This window comes from Pungitius pungitius, chromosome 7 (assembly GCF_949316345.1).
Source record: "Pungitius pungitius chromosome 7, fPunPun2.1, whole genome shotgun sequence".
NCBI lineage: Eukaryota > Metazoa > Chordata > Actinopteri > Perciformes > Gasterosteidae > Pungitius > Pungitius pungitius.
The window spans coordinates 20655877-20682060 of record NC_084906.1 but is presented as its reverse complement, the minus strand read 5'-3'; the positions used below and the strand labels follow the sequence as shown (position 1 = coordinate 20682060).

At 49.2% G+C, this 26184-nt stretch overlaps 3 protein-coding genes across 4 annotated transcripts; 1 reads left to right on the top strand and 2 right to left on the bottom strand.

The window, feature by feature from the left end:
• Positions 1-260: 260 nt before the first annotated feature.
• On the bottom strand, positions 261-17222 carry wwc3 (WWC family member 3). Its single transcript, XM_062563589.1, is given in 26 exon segments — positions 261-954; positions 1163-1290; positions 1391-1606; positions 1686-1778; positions 1875-2048; positions 2124-2259; positions 2390-2472; positions 2474-2521; positions 2642-2797; positions 2890-3085; positions 3334-3420; positions 3501-3581; positions 4054-4174; positions 4268-4415; positions 4417-4831; positions 4926-5015; positions 5101-5349; positions 5954-6024; positions 6553-6626; positions 6629-6686; positions 6794-6923; positions 9076-9155; positions 9919-9995; positions 10278-10478; positions 11136-11245; positions 16643-17222. Coding segments are annotated over 26 exon segments (3435 nt in total). The 5' UTR covers positions 16789-17222; the 3' UTR covers positions 261-887.
• Positions 17223-19453: 2231 nt separating this feature from the next.
• On the top strand, positions 19454-20232 carry LOC119216710 (putative claudin-24). The gene has a single exon (XM_037469781.2). The coding sequence runs from the start codon at positions 19573-19575 to the stop codon at positions 20224-20226; it is 654 nt and encodes a 217-aa protein (XP_037325678.2). The 5' UTR covers positions 19454-19572; the 3' UTR covers positions 20227-20232.
• A 4065-nt stretch (positions 20233-24297) lies between these two features.
• Positions 24298-26176, bottom strand: cldn34a (claudin 34a). Of its 2 annotated transcripts, none has more exons than XM_037469686.2 (2): positions 26054-26176; positions 24298-25801 (listed from the first exon to the last, which is right to left on the bottom strand). In XM_037469686.2, exon 2 carries the CDS (start codon positions 25696-25698, stop codon positions 24997-24999), a length of 702 nt encoding a protein of 233 aa, XP_037325583.2. In that variant the 5' UTR covers positions 25699-25801; positions 26054-26176; the 3' UTR covers positions 24298-24996. The 2 variants fall into 2 exon arrangements, with proteins under 2 accessions (XP_037325583.2, XP_062419475.1); XM_062563491.1 differs by having other exon boundaries at positions 25953-26062.
• Between the last annotated feature and the right edge of the window lie 8 nt (positions 26177-26184).

Below are 26184 nucleotides of genomic sequence, written 5' to 3'. Positions count from 1 at the left end.
TAAAAATAAAGTGTTTCAGACTTTAGAATGTGAATGCAGTCCTTCAAAGAGGAATAAGATGCTTCTGATTGACGAGCTGCTGACGCAGACGCTTCTCGAGAATCAAACCCAACTGGGTCATCGTCTCCGCTGCTCTGAGGCGCCGACAAAGACAAGAAAGAAAAAAAAAAAAAGAGCCAAGAAATGACATGTGACCCGTTGACACATTTGAGGGAGAAAGTGTTGCGCGAGCAGAAAAGGATCCGATGTGAAGAAGCAGAGACGTTCAGAGGGTTCTTTGTTTGATCTTCACAAGAGGCAACACTGCAGATGTTATACAGACATCATTAAAAAACAAAAAATCTGAATACAGTGTCTCGTATATCCCTCCATATATTGAAAAGTAATAATATTAATAACAAAATGGTAATGGCATCTGTAATAAAAGTGGATTACAAAGTGACATTATGTAAATAACTCTTAAGAATTAAAGTAACAGAAAACAATAGTTCCATTAAACTGTATGTAAAAACATTGAAGTGCTATTTGTTCAAAGCTACACTTAAAAAAAGCAGGAAGCGTCTTTTTTTTTTTAAATTTCCTTCAAGGAAAAGTACTATAAAATAAGTTACAGTACAGTGAATTTGTCCAAAGCTACTTTTGTTCCCGTCTTCCAGCTTTTTGTAAGCACAAGCAACACAAGTAACTGATACAGATGTGTTTCCTCGTGAGAGGCGTGACCGCCCCCCCCCCCCCCCCCCCCAACAAAATGAACAGCCGACAAGTTTAGTGTGTTCGTGTTTGTAAGAAAAACTTCACCCTCATCTTTGTGTCACCGTGTAGAAAAAACTAAAAACAGATATTTGTACTTCATGAGCTCACGTGATAAATACTTCATGTTTCCTGTCTCATACGTCGTCAGCTGGCAAAGGAGGTATGTTGAACCTTGGTCTCGTGAAAAAAGCCATCTTCTCTCTGCGGAGCAAAGCAAACGACTTTCACGCACGTTTCAAAATAAAAGCACGACTACAGAAAGACATCAGGATCAGTAGTGGATTTAAGGAAGGACTGTTTGACTCGAGTGGTCCACCGGTCCCTCGTGTTCTTCTAAAAAACAGCTGACGGCTTTGAAGAAGAATTTAAAATATGTATAATATCATCCATCCATCTCACAAGCCCCCACCTGAATGTCTGCACAGGGAGGGGCTCCTTGTGGCTCTGCCCCCTCATCTGCAGCACCTCTTTGGAGGCCTTCCTCAGCCTCCGCTCGGCCGCCTCCTCCTGCCGCTGCTCCTGCTCGCTCTGATTGGCCTACAGCACGACGACAACGAACCAGGTCAGCCTCTCGCTTCTGGCTCCGCCCCTCCATTTCTGCGGCGGCTCCACCCCCCCCCCCCCCCTCCGCCCTCACCTGTCTCTGGGCCTCTCGGAGCAGGCAGCGGAAGCGCTCGTCCCTCAGGGCCCAGTGGGGGAGCTCGGCGGGCTCCTCCAGCCGCAGCTTCAGCTCCCTCAGAGCGCTCAGCTCCTCCGTCAGCTGCCTCTGACGCGTCCGGCAGGCCTGGAGGTCCAGCTCCAGGTCCAGGGAGGTGCGCGTGGGCTGCTCGGCCAGGGAGGAGCGGTACGACTGCTGCTCGCGCACGGACACGCGGCTCAGAAACCAGATGCTCAACACAAACCCCCCCCCCCCCGAAGGAAGGAGACGTCACCTGTTTGAATCGCAGCGTTCTCCTCTCCAACGTGTTCCTCACAAACGGAGATTTCTTTGGTAGCGTCGAGCTGTCGCTGTCGCTGCGGTACAACTGAGGAAAAAACGGTTATTTGATAACACGCCCCCCCCCTCTGACCCCCCCCCGACCCCGAGCAGAAAGAAGAACTACAACAACCCTACAACTCACCCTGCAGACGTACTGGCTGCGAGCCCCCGGAGAGAAGGTCTGCGAGCGAACGATGGTGCTGCCGCGCATGAAAGGGGAGGCGTGGCCCCAGCGCGCCCCCCCCCTCTCCCTCTCTTTGGGCCGGACCCGCACCGGCTCCGGGAACAGGCCTTCGGTCATGGTGGCCTTCTCCACCTGCGGGGAGAGACAAATCACTTCAAATGGCATCCGTGCTGCCGGGGGTTGGGGGGGGGGGTCACGGTGGACTACCTTCACTGCGGAGAGTCGGCTGCTTGGCTGGTCACAGCGCCCCCCCCCGCTGACGCCCTCCGCACACTCTGAGAAGGGAGCTGTGAACGCGGCGCTGTTGCTGCAGCCGCTGTCCATCGACTCCGCCTGCCAGCTCCTGCAAAGCACACACACACAGGACCCCCCCGGACCCCCCACCGCTGTTATGGTCGGCTCACATGCAGGAGGCGGAGCAACGTGAATTTACCAGCGACAGAACTACGGGAACGCAAGAAGGGTTCGGCCACCTCTCAGACGCTGACGCCTCCTTCTTCTTCTTCTCCGCCCTCTGCAGCTCCAGCTCGGCCTCCCGTTCCTCCAGATGGGGGGGGGGTGGTGGTGGTGGGGGGGGTCGGGGTGGTGCGGGGCAGCATAGAGTCCTGGAACCAGCAAAGTATCAATCAAACACAACCAGCATGTGTGCGCCCTCTGGTGGCGAGGCCTCGCTGACGCGCTCCTGATGGACAGCTGACAGCGAGAGTCGACCAATCACACGCTACCGTGGCTCTGGCCCTCGGCTCCTCCTCCTGGCCGTCCTGGTGCCTGCGCAGGCCGGCGCCCTTCTGTTCGGGGCGGGTCGTCTCCGGCGTCCTCAGCCAGTGGTAAACCATCTCTGCACTGCCCTCGCAGTCGGCCAGGCTCATCTGGGCCGAACCCTGCGAGGAACACGCCGCCATCACCTCCGTCATCATCATCACCATCATCACCACCACCAACAACACCACCACCTCGCGGCCCTCACACCCACCAGCAGCTCCTCCTGGGCCTCGGGTCCCTGCGAGCAGACGGAGAGCTGCAGGCCGCAGGCCGCCAGGGCGCCCGCGGCGACGGGGATGCGGAAGCCTTCGTTGAAGGTCATCAGGGTCTGAGGCTCCAGCGGCGTGCAGCAGTAGAAGGCGCAGGCCCGGCCGGCGTCCAGAGGGATCAGGTGCACCTTCACGTACCTGCGCACGGAGAACAGGTTCTCAGGCGATGTTCACGTCCTCAAAAGGTTGTTTATAAAAACACAAAGAGGAACGTTTATCTCAGTAGATAATTAGCTCAAAAATACATGGGAGGGGCTTTTGTAAAAAAAAAAAAATTGTAAGTTTTATATTTTGGCTAAAAAAAATGGATTTTTAAGACTTCTTGTTTCTAAAAAACAATTATCCTTCAATTTAAAATCCCCAGGAATGCAAATAGCTTCACTCACACTTTATATCCGTCTCTCACGATGGACCTGTTCAAATTCTTCAGCTGCAGCAGATGGAGCCGCAGAGACTGAGAGGCAGACTCCCACCTGTGGAGAGGGAGCAGCAGTTAGACTCCGGCTGGGGGGGGGGGGGGGGGGGGAGCAGACAGGGGGGGGGGTTGACTCACAGAAGACCCAGTTGGATCTGGGTGGGCTCGCTCACAGGCGTCAGGTCTTTGATGAAGGACATCTCGTCGGACTCCTCGGCTCTGTGGAGCAGGAAGACAAAGTGGATGCTTTGGGTGGAGGAAACATCGCACACATCCTGCTTAATGTCACGAAACACGACTTCTGTATTTGTTTGAGTACTCGACCTGAGTCAGGCCTTTATTTAAAGAACCGAGAAGGCAAACTTTACAAAAAAGGCAGATACAAGTTTGTACTTTTCACAATAAAAGCCTTCATGGCGTGGCTGTGCTTATTCTCCGTGCCGTCAACAACAACAAAAACAACAACAACAACAACAACAACAGTTCATCACAAGATTTCTGGGACAATTTGTCAATAATTCGTCATGGTGACCGGCTTCTGTTTCTACCTCAGATTGTTCCGGTTTAAAGTTTCCGTTCTAACCGTCTCATGTAAACACCTCAACTCTCAGAGCTGCTGCAGGTGTCCTGCTCCACCACTGGGGGGCGCAGTCGCTCCAGAGGGAGCAGAGGGGGGCGGAGCTCCTCTCACCTTCTGCCCCAGGCCTCGAACACGCCGCTGTCTGTGGCCAGAGCGTCTTCGGACACGCCCACGGAGACTCTCCGAGCCCGCCGCCCGCTTCTGTTGGCGCCGTTTCCCCTGAGAGTCACTCCTAAAGGGGGGGGGGGGGGGGGGGGGGACACACCCAGTGAGACGTGTGGTGGTTGCTCTCATTTGGGAGGGGCACTGGATCGGTGTCACTTGCCTGTGGAGGAGAAGGCGCCCTGAGTGGCGGCGTCCCGGTGGCCCTTGCCGTCCGGCTGGGGCACGCCGGCGGGGCCCGGCGCGTCCTCGCCGGCGTGGGGGGGCGGCGGCTGCGTCTGACCCCGCAGCCCCTCCAGCAGCCCGCGGCCCCGCCTGCTCCATGTACTCCTCCGTCATCTGGGTGAGGGGGCAGTCCTGGGGGGCCGAGTGGTAGGGCGTGTCCATGGGAGAGCTGGGCGGCGACAGCGAGGACAGCGAGGAGCGGGAGGAGAGCGAGGCCAGGGACTGCGGGGTGTCGTGGGAGCGCTTGCTCTTGCCGTGGGTCGGGGGGTCGTGGGCGAACACCAGGCCGTCCCTGGAGGCGGGCTCCGGTTGCAGCAGGTAGCGCAGGTGGGGGTCCAGCGGCTCGCCGGCCCCGTCGTGGCGCTCGTACTGGGGAAGGCCGTAGATGTCGCTGAAGCTGATGGAGCTGAGGGAGCCGCGGCTGGAGGCCAGGGAGCCGCGGCTGGAGGCCAGAGAGCCGCGGCTGCTGCTGGACGACACCGTCAGGGAGCTGGCGGACAGGCTGGGGGGGGGGGGGGGGGGGGGGCCGCGAAGGGAAAACGGAGCATCAATATCACAGATCAGCACAACATTTAACGTGTAACTTCAGCACGCACCTCTTGAGCTGCGAGTGCAGGTAGGTGGTGATGCGCGTGGCCTCCTCCAGCTGCCGCAGCAGCGCGTTCCTCTTCTCCTGCTGCAGGATCCTGTGCAAAACAGAGTCAGCGTCTCGCCTCCTTCGCCTCCTTCTGCCGAGGAGGTGTGAACCGTGAAAACGCCCCCCGCGCTCACCTCTGATTGGCTCCCTGGCTCTGGGAGCCGTGGGCCCGCTGCACCTCCTCCTCCACCCGGCAGCGCTTCTCCTCCAGCTGCAGCAGCCGCTCCTCGGAGTGCCGCTGCTTACCCACCAGGACCAGCTCCTGCAGGAGCGCCTCCTTCTCACGCAGGAGCTGCATGAAGTCCCGGTCCCGGTCCGCCTCGGCCCGGCCCGTCCAGCTCTCGCTGTCCAGCTGCGCCAGCTGGTGCTGAACGCTCTGCACCCTGTTGCAGGGGGGGGGGGGGGGGGTGGGGGGGGGGAAGTTCATAGTCTTTACTGCCCTCACAGCGGCTCTGCTTTCAGATCATCATTTATATAAAATAAACACACTTTTATGCAAACTTATGCAAATAAGTATTTCATTTTTAATAATGATAAACTGGAGAATTCATATATATATTGAAGGTCTAAAAATGATTATTAATGTAAGTAAATTCCGAGATGGCCGTTAATTATTTATTAACACAAGTACCACATGGGGGGGGTGGGGGGGGGGCTCTCATAAGCCTCTAGAGAGATTAAACACCAGTGTAATGACATCTTCAAATCACCTCAGAAATTCATAAGCAAAACTATAGATTTCAACATTTAGCAAAGATATATTTCACCCCAGGGTGTGTGTGTTTTAAACCACCTTGCGGAGGAGGAACAGCCCCCCCCCCCCCCCCCCCCCACACACACACACACACACACACAAAGGCAGCACACAGTCAGCAGCAGAATGTGACCACCCAGCTCATTCCGCTGGCCAGACATCGCTCAGCGGCTCGCGGCCACCAGGGCGCAAATACATGCCCCCCCCCCCCCGTGCTACGACAACAAACACACTTACTTCTTCTTGCTTCCTCGTACTGCCAGTTGACTTTGACTTTGTCCACTAAGTGCGAGGAGTCTTGGTACTGAAAGAAAAGACATCGATTCATTATTTAAAAACAGCCTCTAAAGTCTGATCAGGAATAGTTTGATCTTTGAGATGGACGATCGGCATCCTGGTCATCAATTGACTTAAAAGAACAGTTCAAATGGCATGGGGGGGGGGGGCACACTTTTCCGGCTCGCTAATTAGCATTAGCATTCATTCCGATCATCTAGTGAACCAATGAAGCAAATTGTGGTTCTGATGATTTGTAGCTTAAAGCTGGAGTCTGGTTCCGGTGCATCGAGTGATGACGTCGATGTTTTGAACTGTACTTTTCCGTTCGCGATGTTCCCCAAAAGGCTTGTTTTCATTTGGTAAAAATAATCAAATCGGAGGAGAAAATGTTTTCTTTACATTATTTCACGAGTTTGAAGAGCAAATAAAATAGTAAATAGAAATGTTATCAGTGGGAGGCAACTTGAGGCCTGTGTGTGTGGCCCACACTTTGTTTACTAAAATGTGTTTGTTCATATTGGGACCTGAATGGACCCCCCCCCCCCCTCTCTACCTCTCCCATGATGTCCGTCTGGGAGCCGGTGTCACAGTACTGCTGCAGGTCCCTGGGGGGGGCCGGGGGCCCTCGCCGGGGACCTCGTGGACAGACGAGCTGTTCTGGCAGTTCACCGTCAGCTTCGCCAGGCTCTGCCAAAGGAGGAGGGAAGAGGGGGGGGGGGAGGTTAAAATTAATGACATCACATACAGAATGAAGTGCATTTTAACTGGACGAAATCTGGGGGTCAGGGGGTTACCTGGATGAGGTCCTGCCTCTCCTTCTCGCCCGTGCTGATGGACTTCTTGATGCTGCGCAGCTCGCTGAAGATGGCCTGAGCCTCGTCCAGCTTGTAGTTGGTCTGACTGCAGGACATCTTCCTGTCGATCCTGAGACACACAGTTAGCATCCCGTTAGCGTTAGCATCCCGTTAGCACCCCGTTAGCGTTAGCATCCCGTTAGCGTTAGCATCGGTCCCGTAAATACAACGAGTAAAACTAATTAATAATTATTAAAAAATAATGCAAAACTGGCCTCATCAATTAAAATTATTGGGAGTTAAATACTCTAAATAGAATTTAAAACATAATATTATTTGACAAATTACAAAAATGTATTTATAATAATAAAGTAATGGATGAAACAAGCAATAAATAAAGTATTAACAATCCATAGTTTTTGTCAGTTTTAAGCTTCTATAAAAGGTCAAAAATAGAAATGCTTTAATGTTAAACATGAAAAGTAAAATATGTGAAAGAGAAATAGGAGCAGTGAGGAAACCACGTTGTGTCAATGGGGGCTTTGTTGAATGTTACGTATTGATTTCCTCTGGAAAAAGAGGAATTACTGATAAGAATTCTAATAATAAAATAACAAAACAAACTAAAGAGCCTCATCTTAACGCTGGAATGAGCCACATCTCTGACTGCAGGCCGGAGCTTTATTTTGGAAATCAGGTCAGCGGTAATTAAGAAGTAAAAAATAAATGATCAGATAAACATCTGAAATATTTGAGAGTGGGAGGAAACGTTTGAGCGTTTATTTCAGGCTGCGGTGGCTTATGAAACACTGACGACGCATGTGACAGGTCGGTGTAAATGATGACGCTGCTTTCAAAAGCCTCACTGTGCGAGCACGGCGTTAAAGAAGCCTTTGATCCCAAAGGGACAGCGTGTCGCCACAGGAGACGTCCCTCAGACACCTGAACGTCACATGGAGGACGGTGTCCTCTCAGGAGATATATTTATCCATCTCTCTTTGCCCGGAGGTGTTTGTGTGCTGGTCCTCCTCATCTACTGAACTATGGAGAAGAACCTCACTGCTGTCACTTTAACATCTCTATGTATTCAGTTGGTTGGAGGAGCCCCCCCCCCCCCCCACCCCCCCCTACCACAGCACCCGCTTCCTTCACTCTCCTTTAACAGCAGGTACTGTTCATCAGCCGACCCTGCCTCTTCCTCCCAAAACAAGCTGCGCTTTGTCCTCCCCCCCCCCCCCAACCCAACCCCATTGGCAGGGCCTGGTAGTTTATATGCTTAGCAAAAAAAAAAAAAAAAGGAGAAGACATTTTTGCACAAGTTTCAGGTTGATTTAGTTGTTAAATCCTCCAGTTAAGACGAAACACGAAGTCATGAAAATCTGATGAGATCCTCCCGACTCTCACACCATTGTGGGGGAGGGAGGGGCGAGGGGGGGGGGGGGGAGGGAGAAGCATTCCTGCGTCACAAGTTTGCTTTATCGGATGCGACGTGGGGCGCAGAACAATTAGCTATATCGCTGACAACAGCTGAGATCTGGAAAACAAACCCGCAGGCCTCAACCCCCCCAGAGGCAAACAATAGGGGGGTCAGAGACACACACACACACACTTGGAGGATGCGTCCGTGTTTTCTGCAAGCTGTGTATTCTCGGCTATTCTGGGAATCACTGGAGTGGCGTATTATCTGAGAGATAAGAGACTCTTCACTTGGACTCAGGAAGTGCCGAGGAATTTGCTGCCAGATATCTGTGTTTTTTTTTTTTTTTTTTTTTACTGTTCTCGGAGCCCCCCCCCCCCCCTCCATGGAGCGACTTCCTCTCCGGGCTGAGCCTTGGCTCCCTGCACTCCACTGGTGCATCCTCTTCCTGAGGTGGAGTCCCCCTTTTCCATAAAAAAAACAAAAAAAAACAGCCTCTCCCCCTTTGCCCTTTTTTTCTCCTTCCTCTAAATTGTTACATGAAAGTTTAAATACGGACACAAACTGAAAAGGGAAGAACGTGGATCTGCTCATTTGGAAAATTCTTTCAGTTGCTATTTGGGTCAAAGGGCTTTTGGCTCCACGTCTTTAAAGGTCCCGCTTTGATTCATTAATAAATAAATATAGAGCAGAAGCGCATTTGTGCATCAGATGTAACTGAAAGATGATTTTCTGAGTGAATATATAAAGAGACAGAGACACTGAGGGTGAGAGGGATTAGAAAAAGGGAGCCGCCGAGCTGTAGGAAGGAGACGGGTGGTGGTCACGAGAGGAAAGGGGGGGAGGGGGGGGGGGGGGCACTCACTCCTGCAGGGTCTCCACTCCCATTTCCTTATACTGCAGCTCCTGCTTCACCTGGGCCAGCTCCTGCTTCAGTCTGGAGAGCTGAGGACACACAACAACAAAAAGAAGCTCAGTCCCCTTTATACACAAAGTGTGTGTGTGTGTGTGTGTGTGTACACACATTGTCACACATGCTGCGCAATAATTAAATACGTCATTTAAAAATAAAAGAATGGCGCGTGGAGTAGGGAGGGTGCGTCCCTGAGCAGGACAAATGTGGGTCAGCTAAATGACATGTGATTAAAAACATGACATTAAACAGTACTGGTCCAAATGCTGCAGATTATTAGATTAGATACAATGTGGAATTCAAACAAACGCTCATTTAATTGGACAGAGACACTCTTTTGACGTTGATCATTCTGTAAACACAGCTGTGCTTCTACTTCTCTGCTGCTTTGTTAACTGCATCTCCATCTGTGCAGGTTACATCCAACATTTACAGGGATAAAAAACTACTTTTTGGGATATAAATCACTTTGACGCACTTCTAACCACCAAGAGCAACAACTACAAATCTACCCGACAAATGTCCCGCAGAGATCCGTAGTAGAATCAATAATAATAATAAATCAATAAAGTGGGATTTCTACGGGAGCATTGAACTCATCACATGAAACGCAGGTGACCCCGCCTCTGCCTGACCCCTTGATGATGATGATGATCTCATCCTCATCCTCCAGAGGCCCCCGGAGCCTCGGTATCCTGTAGGGGCCACACCCCGCCCCCCCCCTCCTCGCTCTCCCCACCCAGAAAAGGGGCCCCGATCCGCCTCGCCTCCATTGTTCTGCTCACAGTGACTTACCCGCTCTCGCCTACAAGCCACCTCCGCTTTTATTTGGTCGGGGTCGTATTTGGAGTTGGAGGAGGAGCCAGAGAGCGCTGCGGGACACACGGGGGGGGGGGGGGGGGGGAGAAGGGATATCACTGTCAATTCAAAACGACATGAAGACTATTGACATTAACTGGATTAGTGTTCCCATAGCAACCAACAAGTCTCTGCAGGAACAACTGGAACCTTTAACACGCATTGAGCTTTATTGCATAATTCTTCTGACGACGTCATGTTGCTTCTCAGCATTAATTATTAAGTCACCTTTTAATTCTCTCGGCTTTTTGTTTGTAATATAAAGGAGAATCCATCCTGGGGAGCACTGAGCTTACCGCTGGTGATGGAGCGGTTGTCCTCAGAGAGCTCGTGGAGGAGCAGCATCTCCTGCTGGGCCAGCTCCAGACGCTGCTGCTTGACCAGGTACATCTCCTTCTTGGCTTTGAGGGCCTCCTGGGCCACCACCAGGTACTCCTTCAGCATGCGCTCCTGCTCCTGGCGCCATTGAGTCCGCGGGTTCTCGATCTGCGTGGTCTCTGGAGACGGGCGGGGGGGGGGGGCACAGAAAGCTTTTTTACACAAACACACACTTGGGCAACGCATGGACATTTTGGTTGTTTTTTGCGCTTTTTCGCAGAATCGCCATGGCAACGCTGGAATAGATGGGGACAAGCAGCACGTGTGGACGCATTCCTAACGGACTCATCGAGGGCCCTGATTGGACGGAAGCTTTCACTGCAGCTCCCTCTTGGATCGACCAGCGTTTGCTTCCCCACCCCCCCACAGCTGGATGGTATATTTCTTTTATCTACCTGGTGATGCACTTTGTAACTATTGTGCCATTTAAATACACTTTATCATCATCATCAATATTCAGTGCACTACATGACACCAACCATATGGGGGTGAATATTAAACACAAAATGACATATTCTACAATAACACGTGGTTTGTTAGAGCCAATCAGGTGACAGGGCGGACGTTTCCCATGATGCACCTGGGTCCAGCAGTCTCCTGGAGGCGGTTGTCGTTCACAACATTCATCCGTTTGGTTCGCAAACAAGAAACGTTACTAAATGATCACATAAAAGGCTGATGCTATCAGAGGAGCCCGAAGCTTGCGTTTGCTACAGAGAGGTGTGCGTCCTCGCTGTTGTGTGTGTAGGTCCTTGCAGTCCTGGGGGAGAACTCACTGTTGATGTGGTCGATGTAGTAAACCCCCACTTGCTGGTCGTAGACCTCCTCCCACCCGAGAGGCAGCTCGTCCCCGACGCAGTCAGCAAACGTCAGTGGCTTCGTGATCCTGAAACGATGGAGACGCCTCAGAGACACACAACCATTACACACACATCAAGAACACACAACACACACACACACACAGCAAGACACACAGCGACATCAAGAACACACAACACACACACACACACACAGCAAGACACACAGCGACATCAAGAACACACACACAGCAAGACACACAGCGACATCAAGAACACACACACACACACACACACACAGCGACATCAAGAACACACACACACACACTGACAACAAGACACACGACTGATACACACTTAATGTCCATTGTGGACGATACAAGGCAATAAACATAAAATAAACATTAATTATTTGAATCCAGATTCACAACAAACAGAAACTCGTCCTCTGGAGAAAATGATCGTCAGGAGGACGATGTAATAAACAATGTTGTAATAAACGTTGTAATAAACATTGTTGTAATAAACATTGTAATAAAACATGTTTTTAAAGTGACGTGAAGGATGTCAGTGTTCACTGGATGTCGTTGCCGTAACAACCACATGGAGGGTTACTGCAGAGCTCCTCAGAGTCTCCAGCGTTACGTCCCGTTTCCTCTGGTCATTAAAGGGGTTCTGAGGAACATCAAAGCGTAGAGGAAGGACTCGAACCCAACCCCAAATCAGCCTTTAAGTACGTTTGCACATTACTACGTTGATTCCACTCACTTTATGTCACAGGAAGGAAAGACAAGCCCACAAGGTTCTCCTGGTTTTAATCAAATCTATTAAAGTAGAATAATATCCTCCAACATTCTTCAGAGAAAACCTCCTTAAAGCCAAATCTTTGACACTTATTTCTCACAGAAAGCTGCTTTGGGAATCAAACTAAACCACAACGTCTCCGCTTCTTCCTTCCATCCCATGTGACATGTGTGACATCCTTTAGGAATGAAGGGTCTTTGAAGAGGTCACTGTGACCTTTGACCTCCACACTCTAATCCACTCAGCAGACTCCCTTATTTTCAGCTTTTAAGAAGAACAGAATAGACTAAATCTAAAAGATCAGATGACATTATATATATTCTATAGAATAAAATGTCTGTTTAATTGCTGCTGACCTCTTGAGATCAGGTACAAACTACACTTAAAGATAAATAAAACAATGCAAACAGCAGCACACTCCCCTCCTGCTCCTGGTGTGTGTCGGAGGTCAAAGGTCAAACAGACTGACACAAAAACATGTCCGCTCACAATTGTGAATGTTGGATTTTGTTGGTCATGTGATGGCAGAATGTCTCTGAAGGGACAGAAGGAGCTTCAGTATCACTTCTATCCAGATGACACTTATTGATCGATCAATAACACGTCTAATCGCTCACCATCGCTGGGTGAAATAAAGTCTGACAATCGTCATCTCAATATTCAGTAAAACATGACAGTGACATATTTTTATGACAATTCAGTGTTTGGATCAACAAGAGGAGATGTAGCAACGTTAGCAGCAACGCTAACGGCTAACCAGTCCAGTTCCATTAGCATGTGTTGAGCTCCTCATGACGTTAGCATGACGTTAGCTAGCTGTACAGAACCGTGGTGCATCGCGGCCGACCAGCAGGCAGAATGAGATTATTAATACATTTCTCCGGGATCCTCTGCGTCCGAGGCAGAAATCTGAAATAGCGAACGCGAGGCGGCGACAGAATGGCGAGCATGCTCAGCTGTGCAGGAAAGAAATGCTCAGCCGCCCCGCTAAAATATATTTAGTTGTCCGAGACATTTTCTAATTCTAGAATAATCTGTGCCGTCCCGATGAGTCCAACGGAATGTTTGTGGGTCAATGACATCAGCGGCGTGTTTGTGACCCAGTGAGTTTCTTTTCATTTAAAATAACTGTATGGATTAATAGAATATTAATCATTTCATTCTATTAAACTTATCCAGTTTAAATAAATACATTTCGACCATATCCAAAAATGATCAAATGTTCCTTCATGTTTCGAGGAACAAATTGAGACTAAAGTGGAAAACGAGTCTTTGGGTTCTACTGTAAGCACCAAGATGTCAGCGTGAGAGACGAGTAAGAAATGAGAAGATAACAGACAGTCCTCCACCTGCTCCTGGTCCTCGCAGGAAAGCACCCTGGGAGGAATGTCGGTGGCGTGGAGCGAGTCACAGCCGCCACTCGGGTCCAATCTCATGGAAATAGGGACGTCTTGTCTTGTTCATTCCAGTGTGAGACCAATACTTCATTTAACAGGACGCTCTTGTGTCTGATGTTGGTGTCTTGAACTTCCTTTGATTTAATGTGTTGGTCGACACATTGTGTACCTTAATGTTTATTTTAAACGTTTTACCTATTTGTAATATCTTTACTGTCTGACTATTCTTTTGCAATGTATTAGACTCTCAGTGGCGTCTTTCCTTTTTACTATTAGGAGAAATAATGTGATTTTTATAGAATATTATTATAGAGAATGAATAGATTTAACAAATTCTGTAATATTGTATTAATGGCACTTTAAGATGATCGTACTTGCAGTACAGCAACTGTTTGGAATTTGAAAAAAAGCAGAATTCTCACACGCATTGAATGTCAGCTTCGTTTTTCCTCCTTTCTGAAATAGTGTGGAAGAGGAACCCAAACACAACAATGGAGCTGGAGGCCGGTCCCACGCCGCGTCCTGTTTAGGGAGCGTTCTCCACGATCTACGCAGGAATCGCGAGCCACGCGACATCCCACAGCGCCGTTTGTGGCTGGATTTGTGCGTTTTATCGCTGCAAATCACGTAGAAATCAAAAGAAGGGCAGCGAAGGGACCGAAAGAGGTTGGACCTTCAAGGTGGACGCTGAAGACCAGCGTAGCATCAGCTCATGAAAGAGAAGACACTTAAACGACACCGATTTAAGCGATGGCGTGCTCCTACACCCCCCCCCCCCCCCCTTCAAGCCCACAGCAACAAAAAAAAAAAGAGCCATCATAATGGAAACACTGGGGGAAGCAAAATGTCAGCGGGGTTGAGCGGCTGTGAATGAGCTGGGTGGTGCAGGCAGAGTGATTGAATGTGGCGTGCTTTGTGAGCCAGCATAAAGAACTCCCTCTGCCCGGCGTTCTGTTGCATAACACGGCTAATAAAGGAGGTGCTACGGGCCGGAGGAGGAGGCAGACACGTGGGAACTGCCTCTGTTCTGCTGCTTTGTCTGGGGCCCGCAGAGCAGAGCGCCCCCCCCCCGGGCATTAGTATCGGCATGCCTGACATAACGCTCATTCCACAGTCAGGGAGGAAAAGAAACCGGTCTGCAGACCTGCAGGGAGCCGCTTGAGGCGTCCGCCCTCCATGGCTGACTTCACCAAGAGGGGGGGGGGGGGGGGGGTCATACCCGTACATCCATTAAAATGAACCCCACAAAAAACCCGCTCTGATGTCTAATCCCGTACCTGGAGGAAGGGGCGGGGTGGGTATGTCCATCTATTCAAAACATGTAAAACGTATAACATCCAATCACATACCAGCAGCGAGGGGGGGGGGGGGGGGGGGGGTCATTGCTGTGATTGCTCCGCTAACGCACCGTTGGTTAGGGCACTTTTTGCATTGACATGAAATACGAGAGTATATAATATCAGTGAATAGTAAGGTACACCAGTCATAAAGAAGATTATTGATGAAGAATCCAATCGATTGACTCAATCAACTCAATTCTAACCATAGTGGAGCCGCTTGAAATAGATTAAACTCAACTTGACGTAAATATATTTGCTTGACTTATGACTTAGACTAACTCTAAATATCGTATCTATTAGTTAAAAATATGTCTTTCATCTGTAGTGTGAGAAATGAATTCTCAAAATAGTCGCCGATTGACTGTAAAGCCGACAACTGTTGACTGACGTCTGCATCTCTAGAATGTTCTAAATAGGTCAGCTGCCTTCCCTCACACACCTGAAACCACGACATCATCATCATCATCATCTGCAGTCTTTAACCAGTTAACCCTTCAAACCATCACGAACAGAACATCTGGCAGAGACAAAAAGGGGCGAATAATGAAAACATCATTTCCACTCCTGCAGGAACAGCATTGTTTGTCTCCCGTTAATCCAAACTATTGCTCCTGGTGCTGCTGCAGGTTGGAGAGGAGCGAGTCAGGCGCTGTGATTTATTGGAGAGTCAGTCATCGCACGGTGACAGGAGACATTCCTCTGGCCGAGATAACGCCATAAATCACAGCGCGGCACCGCAACGAATGCGGTGAACATTCCTCAGTCATGCAAACCTATTATAACTTTTTTTTTTAAAACACACAAACAGCCCACCCCCCCCCCCTCCACACTGCAAGATGCAAGATCTTGTGGAGCTGCCATCAACATCACATAACAATGGCTAATCAACTTGCAGGGAGGAGGGGAGGGGGGCTTCGGGGAAATCAGGTTTTTCTTATCTAGGTTACATGCGGCTGCTTCTACATTCCCCCTGGTTCAAATCAGTAAAGAAAGAGCCCTGCCCCCCCCCTCCCTCCAGCCATCCCATAATGCAGTAGAGTGCAAATATGTGCTATAATTCCCCAGTAATCTCTGAGAAAGTTTCTGGGCTGGTGAAAATCAGTCCCTGACAAAAAGCACATCCTCGCAGCTCTCCCAGCGGCCCAACCAGCATTCCAAGCATTTTTTTATTTTTGCCACAAAGATTTCTGGGAATTGTAGTTGTTTTCGGTTGTTGCGTGAAACCCATATTTAATGGGTTAATTTTATAATATTATGGAGTTGGGACTGGATGAAAGTTTGACAATCTATCAGGTGTTCTTGTTGTTGTTGTTGTTGTGAGACAAATGTCTTAGGCGACTTTAAGTCATAAATGTCCCGATGATTTTTGAGTTCTGACGTGAAGTTTCTAAGTGAAAACATTTGAGCAACAGGCTGACGAGTGTGTGAACAAGCCAGCTGAAACACACACACACACACACACACACACACACAGGAAAGGCAGGGCTGCTGCCTCGATTCCATGTCAAAGACCTGTCAAACATTTGAAGATACCGGGGGATTTGCAGCCTCGCGACGGGTGTCACGTCTTGCCCGGCTGCCCCATCTGACCTGATCCCCCCCGGTGGTGCCTTCACGATCCACCGGGAACTTTAAGTGACATTAAAAAAAAGTGGACATTTTTTACCCCCCCCCACCCCCCCTCGACCCTCCAAATAAACAAACAAATCGGCCTTCCCCTGAAGTCGCCGCCCCTGCTGCGCATCTCCTGCCGCAACGTTCAGTCACAAACACGCGTGCGTGTGTGTGTGTGTGTGTGTGTGTGTGTGTGTGTGTGTGTGTGTGTGTGTGTGTGTGTGTGTGTGTGTGTGTGTGTGTGTGTGTGTGTGTGTGTGTGTGTGTGTGTGTGTGTGTGTGTGTGTGTGCGTGCGTGAGGGCGCGGGCTGCTCCCGGGCCTCCGGCATACCTATCTCTGGGGTCAATCCACGACGTCTGCCGGGTGTTGTGGTCGATGAAGAACAGCCTCCCGTCGTAGTCCCGGGCTTCCTCCCAGCCCGCCGGCAGCGGCAGCTCGGCGCTCTCCGTCCGCTTCCCGCCGCTGACCCACGGCATCGCGTCGGGACGGTGCGCCCGGCCGGAGCCCTCTGCCCTGCTTCGTGTCCCCCCCCCACCACCACCACCGCCGTCGTAGTCGCCGCCGCCGCCTCCGCCGCCTCCTCCTCCTCCACCGCCGCCGCCGCCGCCGCAGCACCACCCCCGAGTTTGAGAAGTCGGGTCTTCACTGCATTACAACGGACTCGACGTCGGCGCGAATAACGGGGGCTAACGCGTAAAACTTTACCCCAAAGTTCGGCCGGGAGTACATCCGAGTTTGTCCTTTTCGAAGCCGCCCCACGAGTGAAAATAAATAAATAAAATAAGAGTACTACCGCGGAGCTCTCACGGTTCTCGGATCCTCCATGTTCGCCTCCTCCACCATATTTCATTCCCCGTGTCCATATTCGGGTAGAGCTCATTTGCATAAACGGTCGGACACGAGCTGCTGCGGTCCAATAGGAAAACCCCGCAGCTCCACACTTGATTAAAAAAAAAAAAAGTTCTGTCTGTATGAAATAATGGTTAATAAAGTTTATTTAAAGTTTTTACCTCCATGGTTTCATCCAGTCGGCAAAAAACAAAAAGAGGCAGCGAGGTGACAGCAAGAAGAAGAAAGTAAACTAACTTTATTGTTCAGCTGTCAGATGACAAACCCGTTAGGTGACGTAACTTAACTGCCCAATAACTTGTTGATAATAAATAAATAAAATAAGTTCAATGTCGTAATGTAGAAACGAACCACCGATACAGACAAAAAGTTTTTAAAGGTTTTAAATTAAGGGACAACTCCCCCTAAACAGTTTTTTAAAAGTGGTACACGGACGCCATCTTGTGTCCACAGTAGAAATGGCGGCAACACCGACGGAGATAGATTTTTTTTTTTAATATATATATATATATATATATATATATATATATATATATATATATATATATATATATATACATATACTTTATATTAATCTTTGGCAACACCGCTGTCAAAGTAGCAAAACTTTATTGACAATGTGCCACATGTAAAAGTATTTAATCAAATACACAGCAATAAAAGCCGTGTCTCTGGAACAGAAAACATGTCATTCATTCAATAAAAAATTGTATATAAAAAATACTAATAAAAACATTTGACGTTACGGTCGTTTATTGGTGCTTTACGCATCTAAACAGTATGTATACTTTAATAATAATAACTACATATATATTACATGTCATTTAGCTGATGCTTTTATCCAAAGCGACTTACATTGCATTATAACCCATGCGTTACATTCTGCATGGGGAGCAATTAGGGGTCAGGTGTCTTGCTCAGGGACACGTCCACATGGCACATGGGGCAGCCGGCTTTTAAACCAGCAACCTTGCGGCTCCCAGTGCATCACCCATATGTCTGCTACTCTTAATGTAGTGAACTGGTGAAGTTTAGTGTTGATCTCTATCATTCATTGACCCTCTTCACCTGTCGGTCATCACAGTCTTCATCACGTCGGTCATGTGTGACTAAACTTCTGTTTAAAATGAGTTTGTGGTCACTCTCTGATCACCACACTCTTCTGGAGGTTCTACAGACGGGTTTGTTCATCATTCAGAGACTCATTTATAATACATTATATTATTAAAAATATGGGGAGAATAGATTGTTTTATGTCTGACAGTGTTGACTGATTTATGAAGTGATATAAACTCTGTTCACTCTGATACATCAGTGTTTGGACTTGTGTTCTGTAAATAGTTGCTCAACATTCACAGTGCTCTTCATGTCCACTAAATAATGCTAAAGGAAAGTATAAAATGAGCAGAATATATGAGATCTCTATATCATCCAGGTGTTTGTCTTTGGCTCACAAACAGGAAGTAGAACATTGATATGACATATCAGTACATTCCCTTTATCTTTGTGTATATTATATATATATGTTTATTTACATAGACATATGTGGTTACATTTGTGTTGTGTTCCTTAAAACTGTTATTTTCTGATTGGGTTTGGTACACTGACCACAGTGACAGCTGCAGACTGACCGGTACACCTGACTGTGTGTGTGTGTGTGTGTGTGTGTAACCGGGCAAACATGCACTCTTTGTCAAGACGTCAGTGCAGTCAGCTGAGCAGTTTGTTCTCCAGAGGAGGAGAAGGAGGAGTTTAGCAAGCCACGGATTTTATCTGGTGTGTGTGTGTGTGTGTGTGTGTGTGTGTGTTTATGCCTGGGAAACGCTTTGTCACATCAGAGCTTTGATCTGTTGCCTCCTACGATCACTTTTCCCACAGCGTGCGTATGAGAGCGAACAATGAGCCACACTGTAGTTTCTGTTTGAGTCACATGCAGCAAAAAGCCAAACCGTGTCCCTGGCATGTTCAAAATAATAATGTTATTGTCCATTAAAGCATCCGATCACACTTCCCACGGAGATGGTTGCCTGCGTCATCTTGTCACATAATAAACGATTAAAGTGTCAGTTTATCACAGATTTCATTTCTTCACTTATTCGTACACGCAGGATGCATGAAAATGGGTCACTTTGTTACGCAACACAAACGCATAATATCCTGTCCTCGCTTAATTCTGTCCCCTGTGGCTCGCTGGTCCTCGGCTCATTGGCACAGCAGCGGCAGCGGGAGGACCGTAAAGGGGAGGGACCCTTCTGCCCCCCCCCCCCCCCCCCCCCCCGCATGCAGCAGGAGATGAGTGCCCCTCCGAGTGGGAACTGTTTGTGAGCCTCTGCTCCATCGATCGGCTGCTCGGACCGAGCCGCTCCACCTGCAGCCAGACGAGAGAGACGGAGCCGTGAACGCGGAGCGCCATGGACCCGCGGGACGGCGCTCTGGAGCTGCTGGGGCTGCTGGTCTACGTGGGCGCGTGGCTCTGCACCCTGGCCGCCACCCTCCTGCCCCAGTGGCTGACCATGTCCACCGCCCTGCTGCCCGTGGAGAGCTACGGGCTGGGCCTGTGGGAGACCTGCGTGGTGCAGGACGTGGGCTCCACCGAGTGCCGGGCCTACGACGGCCTGCTGGGCCTCGCCGGCTACCTCAAGCTGGCCCGCGTCCTCATGTGCGCCTCCCTGGCCGTGGGGGTGCTGGGAATGCTGACGGCCGTGGGGGGGCTCCACCTGGTCGGCGGCTGCGGGGGCCCCGGGGCCAAGAGGACTCTGATGGTGACGGGGGGGGTCCTCGGGGGGGCCGCCGGGCTGCTGTGTCTGATCCCCGTGTCCTACGTGGCGCACATGGCCGTGGCGCACTTCTTCGACGACAACGTGCCCGACATGGTGCCGCGGTGGGAGTTCGGCGAGGCCCTGTTCCTGGGCTGGGCCGGGGGGGTTCTCCTGGTGGGGGCTGGGCTCCTCCTGGTCTCCTCCCGCTGGCGCTCTCAGGTGGAGCCTCAGCCCGGGGGGATGCAGCGCAGGTACCAGGTGATGAGCACGGACGTGTCCTTCCGGAAGCAGTCAGAGTACGTTTGAGGAGGGGGGGGGGGGGGGGGATGGGGGGGGGGGGGGGGCGAGGAGACACAACGGCTCAAACCGCTTCGAGACAATCATGTAAACGTCCGCTTCTGATTCAAACTTGTCGCTTGTGTAGAAAACATGCAGCTCTTTCCAATGACTCACCTGCAACGATCCAACATCACTCCAAGAAAAAGAAAAAAAAACCCTGCTGTGAACAGTAAAAAGGAATATTTTTTTAAAAGATGTTTTGTAAAAAGAAAATGCTTTATTGTGGTTTCTTAGCTTCGTTTAAAATGCTGTTATTCTTGTTACTAAAACATTAGAGAAAGCACATGTTTGCTCTGTGCCACGTTGGCTTATAGGCTGAAATCAGATGATTCACATAAAGAACTATAACGGAAACGTTGTCTCTTTTATTCATTCACATTTCAAAATGAGTGAATCTGTGACAAGTGTAATTTTCTCCTGTTATATCAGAGATGGAAACATGGCTGCTCACCTCTTTTTTTGGGGGGGTGGGGGGGGGCAGGTGTGTCTGCGGTGGTGGAAACGCAGCTGGGGACTAATGCCATGGGATTTGCTGGTGGCTCGCTGGGCTAAGCTGTGTTTAATGAACGCTCTAATGGGCGCCGGGTACCCAGAAGAATGCAGGACAGGTTGCCCTCGCGGCTCCCGCTTTGACGTAATTACCCAAAGGTCAGAGGTCGCCGCCGCTCTCCGGGTGTTGCGGCAGAAAGACAACGTTGTTCTATAAGTGGCGAGGGGATTGAAGACCACCATCTCCAGGAAGTGGAGTTTTGGTAGATGGTGTCTGAAGGAGGATGATGAGACAACAAGCTGCTGGGGACAGACATGTCTTCACCTGACATACACATGATATTTATTCAGCCTCTTTTTGTTGCTGTTATGTCTTTATAGTTGTGTGTATTCATGTGGTCAACCTGTGTCTGCAGTCTTTATTGGTCTCTTTGTAGTTAGTTGGTCTGTTTGTAGTCTTTATTTGTCTCCTTGTAGTTAGTTGGTCTGTTTGTAGTCTTTATTTGTCTCCTTGTAGTTAGTTGGTCTGTTTGTAGTCTTTATTTGTCTCCTTGTAGTTAGTTGGTCTGTTTGTAGTCTTTATTGGTCTCCTTGTAGTTAGTTGGTCTGTTTGTAGTCTTTATTGGTCTCCTTGTAGTTAGTTGGTCTGTTTGTAGTCTTTATTGGTCTCCTTGTAGTTGGTCTGTTTGTAGTCTTTATTGGTCTTGTAGTTAGTTGGTCTGTTTGTAGTCTTTATTGGTCTTGTAGTTAGTTGGTCTGTTTGTACTCTTTATTGGTCTTGTAGTTAGTTGGTCTGTTTGTACTCTTTATTGGTCTTGTAGTTAGTTGGTCTGTTTGTACTCTTTATTGGTCTTGTAGTTAGTTGGTCTGTTTGTACTCTTTATTGGTCTTGTAGTTAGTTGGTCTGTTTGTACTCTTTATTGGTCTTGTAGTTAGTTGGTCTGTTTGTACTCTTTATTGGTCTTGTAGTTAGTTGGTCTGTTTGTACTCTTTATTGGTCTTGTAGTTAGTTGGTCTGTTTGTACTCTTTATTGGTCTTGTAGTTAGTTGGTCTGTTTGTACTCTTTATTGGTCTTGTAGTTAGTTGGTCTGTTTGTAGTCTTTATTGGTCTTGTAGTTAGTTGGTCTGTTTGTAGTCTTTATTGGTCTTGTAGTTAGTTGGTCTGTTTGTACTCTTTATTGGTCTTGTAGTTAGTTGGTCTGTTTGTACTCTTTATTGGTCTTGTAGTTAGTTGGTCTGTTTGTACTCTTTATTGGTCTTGTAGTTAGTTGGTCTGTTTGTAGTCTTTATTGGTCTTGTAGTTAGTTGGTCTGTTTGTACTCTTTATTGGTCTTGTAGTTAGTTGGTCTGTTTGTACTCTTTATTGGTCTTGTAGTTAGTTGGTCTGTTTGTACTCTTTATTGGTCTTGTAGTTAGTTGGTCTGTTTGTACTCTTTATTGGTCTTGTAGTTAGTTGGTCTGTTTGTACTCTTTATTGGTCTTGTAGTTAGTTGGTCTGTTTGTACTCTTTATTGGTCTTGTAGTTAGTTGGTCTGTTTGTAGTCTTTATTGGTCTTGTAGTTAGTTGGTCTGTTTGTACTCTTTATTGGTCTTGTAGTTAGTTGGTCTGTTTGTACTCTTTATTGGTCTTGTAGTTAGTTGGTCTGTTTGTACTCTTTATTGGTCTTGTAGTTAGTTGGTCTGTTTGTAGTCTTTATTGGTCTTGTAGTTAGTTGGTCTGTTTGTAGTCTCTATTTGTCTCCTTGTAGTTAGTTGGTCTGTTTGTAGTCTCTATTTGTCTCCTTGTAGTTAGTTGGTCTGTTTGTAGTCTTTATTTGTCTCCTTGTAGTTAGTTGGTCTGTTTGTAGTCTTTATTTGTCTCCTTGTAGTTAGTTGGTCTGTTTGTAGTCTTTATTGGTCTTGTAGTTAGTTGGTCTGTTTGTAGTCTCTATTTGTCTCCTTGTAGTTAGTTGGTCTGTTTGTAGTCTCTATTTGTCTCCTTGTAGTTAGTTGGTCTGTTTGTAGTCTTTATTTGTCTCCTTGTAGTTAGTTGGTCTGTTTGTAGTCTTTATTTGTCTCCTTGTAGTTAGTTGGTCTGTTTGTAGTCTTTATTGGTCTTGTAGTTAGTTGGTCTGTTTGTAGTCTCTATTTGCCTCCTTGTAGTTAGTTGGTCTGTTTGGTCTTTATTTGTCTCCTTGTAGTCTTCACTGTAGTGATCACATCCCTCTTGTTCCATTGGTCCGGCGCCGCGCTGGCTGCCAGGATGACGGCGGCCATCAGCAGTAAAATCAAACCTCAGATCTTCTCCCTGATGACTGCAAAGTGCTTTTTGGGCAACACGAAGGAAACGACGTGTTGTCTTCTGGTGCAGAATTATGTTTAAATGCATCCTTCTGCAAACAAACAAAAGGACCCCGAAGGGGTTGATAAGAGAAGAGTGATGTTCCTCCATCACAATCAGCAGCGAGGACCTGAACCCCTCGTCTGTCTCAGAGAGGACGACCAGCGCCGATACTACGACAACGTGGACGACCTGAACAGGTGGGACGGCAGACGTGCTGCATTCAAAGAACTTTGGTAAAGTACATCACTGGAAACAAAGCAAAGTAGCCCAGTGGTTCCCACCCCAGGGGGCGGCACTCAGGAGAAGGTTCACGAGATAAAACGTGAGGGGCGAAAGAGGAAATGGGCCTCAAAAAGCTGATAAGATAAAGAACAACAAAAAAACAATACAGCTAAATAAATTTCACAACCTACCAAGGCGGCTTCATTTTAATTTGAATAGTTAGACGAGCCAGTTTCCTTTTACTCAGTCTTTAAAAAAATAAACCAGTGACGTAGGTGGACTTCTTTTCTCTAGTTTAACAGCCACACGTCTTCATGCTACTTTTGGATTCCTCACATGCAGTAAAGTTCCCCTTTAAGGGGAGAAAATGATGCTTTATCTTTAACTGGATTAATCTTTAACACCGTGTTGTCATACAAGTGTTTCTTTATCAGTAAAGTAATATTCTTTAGATGACCGTGGTGATGGGAAAACTTAATGATCACCGATAACGTTATCCGATCCTCTCTGGTGACCTCGAGCCAGGAGAATCTTTGTGACGCTCACTCTGCGGCTCCTCCATCACGCATCACGAGCCCCCCCAGATAAGAAAAACCATTATGTGGGGACTGCGTTTACACTGGGAACGTGACCGAGAGGGAAAGGACGGCCAAGACGGAGACGAACAATTAGTTAGATACCATGAAGGCCCCCAACCCCCCCAAAAAAAGTTTCTTATCTGAAGGAATGCTTTTGAATCCTAAACTCAATTAAGAAGGAACAGAGCTGTTTTTTTCGGAGCGCTTGCTCCACCTTTCATCCACTTCTGGAACTGGTGTTTTTGACGGAGAGCTGTTCTTAGCTGAAGAGGCCTTTTGTTTCTCAGCAGCGAGCCGCCTCCAGAGAGGTGTGTGTGTGTGTGTGTGTGGGTAACAATCACCACTGTGACATCCCCCCCCCCCTCTCAGTACTCACATGCCTGCTCTTGTCAGCCTCCTACCAGGTCACATGAGCAGGGCCTCCATCGTGACGGAGACGCTCGGATTGCTTCATCCAAAATAAACGTTTATTATGATGTTACATCACACGTGAACCTGAACCCTGAGCAGAGAGCCGTCTGAAGATCGCATCAACGCCACAACATTATGAAGCAATACAACCTACGAGAACTATCCTAACGTGGACGGTAGATCACAGGAAAGATCGGGAAGTGTTTACTCCCACAACCTCCAACCCTTTTCTCCAGTGACGAGCTGGAAAACATCCCAGTTAAAGGCGAACTGCATCCCTGTGCGTCACTGGGGACAGCATCACTCAGGCCTGGAAGAACCAATATGTCCCTTTGAAAACTCAATGTTAGATTCACACCATGAAACCATACGTTAGGGGCAATGCATGTAATTCTGCTGGTGTCCACAGGGGGCCTCACTGCTCCAATATGCATCGACGTATCACAGGCTGTGAAGAACATTTAGTTAACACACGAGTCAGAATGTAGCCGTCATTAAACAGAGTTACGTTTGAAGTTATAATCAGGCTGTTTAAAATATTTAACTCGTTGAAAGTGGAAACAACTATTGCATAAATACTACAAATGGATCTAAGTCAAAGCTTTAAGAACATTTATTAAGTGCTTTTTGTGCAAGTGGAGACTTTTGAGTTCATGTTTAGACCTTCCAACTTTTCTACTCTGCTCCGTGGAAAGGTTCTCGGTGTCCTCCCATCAGGAGACTTCCTCCATGTGAAAGGCGGCGTTGTCCCGGCCCTGGCGTCCTGGCGCCCGCGGGTCCCCGGCGTCTTTGGGGGCCTCGGCGCTCGGCCCCTTCCTGGCGTAGCGGTGGCAGAGGAAAAGCAGCCCGCTCGCGAGCATCAGCACCGCGGCCACGGCGCCCACGCCGACGGCCGACCCCACCCGCTGCGCGGCCGGCGCCGCGGGCAGCTGGAACTCGGGGGGGAACTCGATGCTGCAGTTGTTCAGCACCGACCGCGCGTTCCACGCCAGCGGCACCGAGCAGGTCGTCCCCGCCAGCAGGTACGCCGTCCCGGCCAGCACGAAGGCCGGCCGCACGTTCCCCCGGCCCTCCACGGAGAAGTAGACCAGCCGCATGGCCACGGCGGCCCCCACGTTCCCCGCCAGGCCGCAGGTCAGCGACACCACCATCAGCACCTGAGCCGCCGCCACCTCCGCCGGCGCGAACGAGAGGCCGATGGCGCGGCAGGTCTCCGCCTCGGGGAGGGCGTGGCTGTAGAAACACGCCCTCCAGATGCCCACCCAGGCCACGCCCGAGGTGACCACGGACACGTCGTCCACGCGCCACAGCCGCCACTCGTTCAGGCCCGTGGCGGCCATGAGGAGGATCCACGCCAGGAGCCCCGCTATCAGGCCCAGGAACTGCCAGTGAGCCGTGTGCGCCAGGTACCTCATCCCGGGGGCCGCTAACGCCGCGGGGGCCGCTCGCTCATGGTCCACGCCGCGTCACGGGCGGCTGTGCGCCATTACGGCAGAAATGTAGATAAGTGAGTGGTGCCTAATCACCACACACACACACACACAAACACACACAAACACACACACCTTCAGTTCAGAGCAAAGTTCACAGAAATGAATCTGAAAATATTAACACTCAAAGTTTACCACTGAGACTCTATTTTACGGAAGGTGATCAACATAAAACTTACTGTATGGTGTATTTCCTCAAATATACATTCATAAAACAGCATGGAAGAAGAGGTTTGAGCACATGTTCTGGCGTTAATGACACAGGTCCAGGTCCACTCACCTTCACAACGTACCGAATCCTTCCTCTGAAGCGGAGTCGTCCAACACGTCGAGCGTCAACACTCTGCAGAGACTCTTCCCAGGAGAGACGCTCCAAAGTCTTTTCAGCCTCCTGGTTATCAGCGGGGTGGG